Source organism: Capsicum annuum, unplaced genomic scaffold (assembly GCF_002878395.1).
Source record: "Capsicum annuum cultivar UCD-10X-F1 unplaced genomic scaffold, UCD10Xv1.1 ctg32971, whole genome shotgun sequence".
In the NCBI taxonomy this organism is placed as follows: Eukaryota; Viridiplantae; Streptophyta; class Magnoliopsida; order Solanales; family Solanaceae; genus Capsicum; species Capsicum annuum.
The window spans coordinates 1-5,617 of NW_025839718.1; the positions used below are offsets into that span (position 1 = coordinate 1).

General features: G+C 30.9%; 1 protein-coding gene across 1 annotated transcript; it reads left to right on the top strand.

Annotated features, from left to right (window-relative positions):
* Positions 1–146: 146 nt before the first annotated feature.
* On the top strand, positions 147–759 carry LOC124891260. Its single transcript, XM_047403055.1, has 2 exons — positions 147–486; positions 575–759. Exons 1-2 carry the CDS (start codon positions 147–149, stop codon positions 757–759), a joined length of 525 nt encoding a protein of 174 aa, XP_047259011.1.
* The last annotated feature ends 4,858 nt before the right edge of the window (positions 760–5,617 follow it).

A 5,617-nucleotide genomic window follows, 5' to 3' on the forward strand; every position in this document is an offset into this window, starting at 1 on the left:
GTTTCCCAGATAAGCATTTTGACCTCGAGATAGTTCTCGAGGCTAAAGTGCGTCCACTCTCAGTAGTCTCAGAAAAATCATTCATTGGGTTATTTCATCCTGAAGGAATCGAAGAAGAGAAAGGATTCCACTTCCTTCATGGTTCCATGTCTTTTGACAACATATGGGACGAGATTTCTAAGTCCGCTCAAGAAACTCCTCGTAATGGCGACTCCTGTGTTTACATTATGAGTTGGAATGACCACTTCTTTATCCTCAAGGTTGAAAAAGACGCGTACTATATCATTGACATACTTGGGGAGAGGCTTTTTGAGGGTTGTAATCACGCATATATCCTCAAATTCGACCAAGATACAAAAATTATGAAAGCACCTAGTGAGTCTCAACAATCAGATGATAAGCCATCTTGCGATAGAAAAGAGAAAACCGATGTCAAAGAGGCTGCGGATGAAAGCAATATTGTCATGAGCACCAACAGCGACGACAGTATGCAGGAAGACAGGATACCTGAAAAGAACATTATTTATAGAGATAAAGAGGCATGTAAAGAGTATATTAAGAGTTTTTTTGGCAGCAATCCCTATTAGGGAGTTACAAGTTGATGTAAAGAAAGGATTGATGGCATCGACACCCCTTCATCAGCTCCTACAAATCGAGTTCCACTACACGATGAGCTTTGTCCCCAAGTTTGAGGAGTCGTCTTCAGAAGAACTGATTGCTAACAGTTTGGCCAAAGTACCATCGGCAGCAGCAGAATAAGCAACGATTGGTAAAGCTTTACGAGTATATACATAGCGCTAATCCTTTTTGTTCTACATACCATTTAGGAATTTTGACCTAGAGAGTCTCTTCTTTGTTTTCATTCATATATTTTCTTCTTCGTACTCAAGGAATGCAAATGCTAATGTAAATGACTATGGAACTGCTCAAGAGTACTTTTCTATGGTTCTCTCAAAGAGGAAAGTTGAGATAAATGAATACATTAGTTCTATACTCCTCTTGATTATTATTGTTTTGTTTTTATTTAAAAACCATCCCTAGTAGTTGAAGGTATTCTTTCCCTTCACCAGTCAAATAATTTTCGTCGACGCTGCTTTTGAATTGGATTAACCGGTAAAGTTGTTGCCATGTGACCAGGAGGTCACAAGATCAAACCTTGGAAACAGCCTCTGCCAGAAATGCAAGGTAAGGTTGCGTACAATACACCCTTGTGGTGGGGCCCTTCCCCAAACCCTGCGCATAGCGGGAGCTTTAGCACAGCGGGCTGCCCTTTTTAATAGTAAGAATTAAGAAAGTATACTGCACTATCACACTCTGTACATTATGAGAATCATTTTTCTCTGGCTTTTGAGCAAGGATAATTGTGCGTGAGCTCGAGTCGTCCAAATCACTCATTAGTACCTGAACAGCAGGATAGGCTGCCAATAAAGTTTACATGTGACTTATAGCTCACGAGTTCGATCTGCGAAGTCAGACTGGTACTTGCACATACATATAGGTTGCTTACATATATGCCAGTCATAGGTTTGTGTCGTGGAATCAGTTGTTGATGGTGGCAGTTATGCAATTCTCCATGGGATCTATAGGTCACAGGTTTGAGCATTGGAAGCAGTGTTAGGGTAGGCTGCTTACATATGTGTCGCTTTGTGACCTAAAAGTCATTGGAATGAGGCCATAGAATCGTCTTGCATAAGGGTAGGTCGTCTATATTACACCCCTTTGCAGAGGCAGAGCTAGACCATTAGCTAAGAGTTATATAAAAGCATTGTAGTTCTTTCAAACAAGAACAAAAGTTACTTTTCAAAGAAAATTTTTACACAACAATAGTCTTTGTATACTTCTTTCTTCTAAATAGGCTGCATCTAAATTCAAACCAAGTTTTCTCAAAAAATAGAGTAAAGCATCTACTACCCCCAAACTATGACCAAATTTGCTACGACACACTCCAAATTCAGGGGATCCTATTACCCCTGAACTCAATTATAGCGTATTTTTTTCACCCTTTTGTGCTGCCGTAACATCTTTTGTCGATCTTTTTAGCTGACGTGGCATCTTTGACGTGAAGCCCCTTTTATATAATAAACGTGCTACGTCAGCATAAAAGAGTGACAAAAATATGCTAAAATTGAGTTCGGGGGTAATAGGATCTCTGTGAAGTTGGAGTGAGTTGTAACAACTTTGACCATAGTTCGAGGCAATACTGGATGCTTATCTCAAAAAAATAATCAAAGCCATAAAAGCCACTGTTGTAAATAATATTAGTAAAAGTGGGATACCATGTATTATAAAACTAGTTTAGTGTACCTCACTTTATTGAGTTCAAATTTGTTTAAATAATAAATATAAATACAATAATTAAATTTAACATCTTTTGGAGAATTGATTTAATTAAACCTAGCCTTTACCAAAAGAATTTCTCAAAGCCGATCGACATTCATCTACCACCTATAAACTGCAACAAAACAATAAGATGATAGAGACATTAAAACAATATAATTAAATCTAACCTTTACACAAAAAAAAATTCAAAGCCGTCCGACACTCGTCTATCACCTGTAAACTATAACAAAATAATATGACAATAGAGATATCAAAATAATACAACTAAACTTTACCTTTATACAAAAAAAATTTGCAAAACAGAGATATAAAAACAATGCAATTAAACCTAACCCTCACCCAAAAAAATTCTCAAAGCCGACCAACATTCATCTACCACCTGTAAATTCATCTACAACCTGTAAACTATAACAAAATAATACAATAGTGATCACAAAACTTCAGTTTTGATGAAAATAATTCTTGTCTGAGCAAAAATTTTGACACTAAAGAATGAATTGAATGAAAGTAAAGAAGATATATATATATATACACACACACGTTGAATTTTATTATGTTGACAAAAATAGTGAAGAAGTTGAGGATTAGAAAATTAAACATCCACGAATCTAGACATGCAGCTGAATCAAATTAGATGAGCATCTATCATATTTTCTCAATAAGTAAATTGATTTTTTCTCTAGTTTAACATGAATCTTAATATTTATAGAAGTATTTACTTAGTGAAATTCTATTTTAGGAGTATTTTTCTATACTATTTTAGGAGTATTTCTCTAATTGATCAGTACAAAAACAAAACAAAAAGAAAAAAGAAGAAGAAAAAGAAGAAAAAAAAGACAAAATGGAAAAAAGATAACGAGAAAGAAAAAATTGAAACATGAAAAAAGAGAAAACAAAAAAAAGCAAAAGAAAAAATGAAGAAAAAAACTAATATCTTTTGATGGAGAATTTATTTATTAAACCTAATCTTTACCAAAATATTTTTAAAAGTCGATCGACATTCATCTACCATCTATAAATTATAACAAAATAATATAATGATAGAGATATCAAAATAACATAACTAAATCTAATCTTTACACACAAAAATTTTCTCAAAGTCGTTCGACACTCACTTAACATCTGTAAACAATAACAAAGTAATACAATAATAGAGATATCAAAATAATACAACTAAACCTAACCTTTACATAAAAAAATTCTCAAAGCGGACCAACATTTATCTATCACCTGTAAATTGCAATAAAATAATACGATAAAAGTGATATAACAATAATACAATTAAACTTAAATTTTACACATAAAAAATTTTAAAAACCAATCGAGATTAATCTGCAAACTGTAAACTACCACAAAATAACAAATTAATATAGATATTATGATAATACAATTAAACCTAACATTTATGTAAAACAAATTCAAAGCCGACCCACATTTATCTAACATCTGTAAATTAAAGTAAAATAATAAGATAATTAATATTTATTGAGTATTTTCTTAATAGAGTCCTATTTTAGGAGTATTTTTCAAATCAAACTGTAGAAAGAAAAATTATTAATTAATTCTCCTAACATATATTTTAGAAAATCGAGTAGAAAGGAAAATATTAATTAATTGTCCTACCATATATTTTAGGAAGTCTAGTTAATATAATAAAAAAATAATTAAATAATAAATTAGTCATATTTTAGGAGTATTTTTCTACTTGAACAGTAGAAAGAAAAATATTAATTAATACTTCTACCATATATTTTAGGAGTCTCATATATTTTAGGAAGTTTAGTTAATATAATAAAAAATAATTAAATAATAAATTTAAAAAATAGTGAAAATACAGTTTTGTCTAAAGAAAAGTCTTTTAATGTAGGGCAAAAAGTTCAAATCACTTTTTTAAAGGTCTTCACACTTTTAATATATTATAGATGTATCTATGTATAAAATTATCATTCTATTCGTTTGATTTACTTGTCATATTTTATTTTTTGAGAATTAAATTGCATTGATGTTGATCAGTATTTTCAAATATATTTTTAATTATATTTATACAAAAAGGATTACAACTTATTCTACTCCCTCTGTTTTAATCTATTTGCCGTACGTTTCTTTTTAGTTGTTTAAAATATATGTTTTATTTTTTTATAATGCTTTAACTTTCCACACGATATGTTTAACACAACAAGATTAAATGATATGTTGATATATTCTACATATATTAAGTGTAGGACTCCGGCCACAAGAATTACAATATTCTTCGTTTTTCTTAAATTTCATGTCAAGTCAAAATAAAAAAAAAAAAACAAATTAAAACAATAAAAGTAGATTTTCTCTATAGTTTTTAAACATTTGAATTTTTTAAAATAAATTTTGTTATACTATATCTTTTCTAATCTATGTTCTCCACTATTTCATTGACCTACATCAACCTCTGCTCGTGTTCATTATATCCAACCTCTCATAGCTTTCTTGAAAAGTAAAAATAGACAAAGTCGAATGTGACAAATAAAAGTGAACCATACAAGTACAAGACATAATTTAATTGTAAAATTTAAAAATATTCTTTATTTTTTAAAACTCAATGTCAAATCAAAACCAGATAATAAATTGAATCCGAAGAAGTAGTATTCTTTCTTATAGTTATCAAACATTTGAATTTTAAATAAATTCAATTTAAACTGAATATTAGTAAAATTAACTCTCGTAAAGTAAAAAATTACACTATGTCCTATCTAATCATCTCTCTTCAATATTTCACCGACCTATACCAACCTTTCCTTAATCTTAACTAAGGGGGTTCAAAATCGAAAAATAGGAACAAAAGAACTAGTCGAAGGGGGTTCAACGTCTGCTATATATACATGAATAATCATTTTAAGCTTGTATAAATAGTAGTATAATATTCTGCGGAAGGGAGTTTGGATGAATCCCCTCACTGTTAGTTAGCTTCCCCCGTCTTTCCTCATACCCATTATATTCGACCTCTTATACCTCATGTAAAAAGTAAAAAAAAAAACGAAAGCAAGCGTGACAAATAAAAGTAAATCGAAATAGTATAAGATATAAAGGAATTGTTTTGATACGCCATATAAGGAAATTAATCATTTTCTCACCATAAAGCTTGGGATTCACTATATCTCAAAATTATTTTATTTCCCTATTTATAGTAACTACTGTTTATTCATCATGTACCAAACGACCCGGTGTCTACAAGCACACTCCTAGTCCTTAAGTCTTTTTGAGACAAAAAGTGATCTTTCTTGGTATTTTCTTGTATTGTGTC

What these genes read in the sequence shown, in the direction of transcription:
- LOC124891260 (XM_047403055.1), top strand. Translation starts at nt 147, where the DNA reads ATGTCTTTTGACAACATATGGGACGAGATTTCTAAGTCCGCTCAAGAA. An exon ending in GAGCACCAACAGCGACGACA is followed by an intron (nt 487 to 574) that starts GTATGCAGGAAG and finishes TTTTTTTGGCAG; the next exon opens with CAATCCCTATTAGGGAGTTA.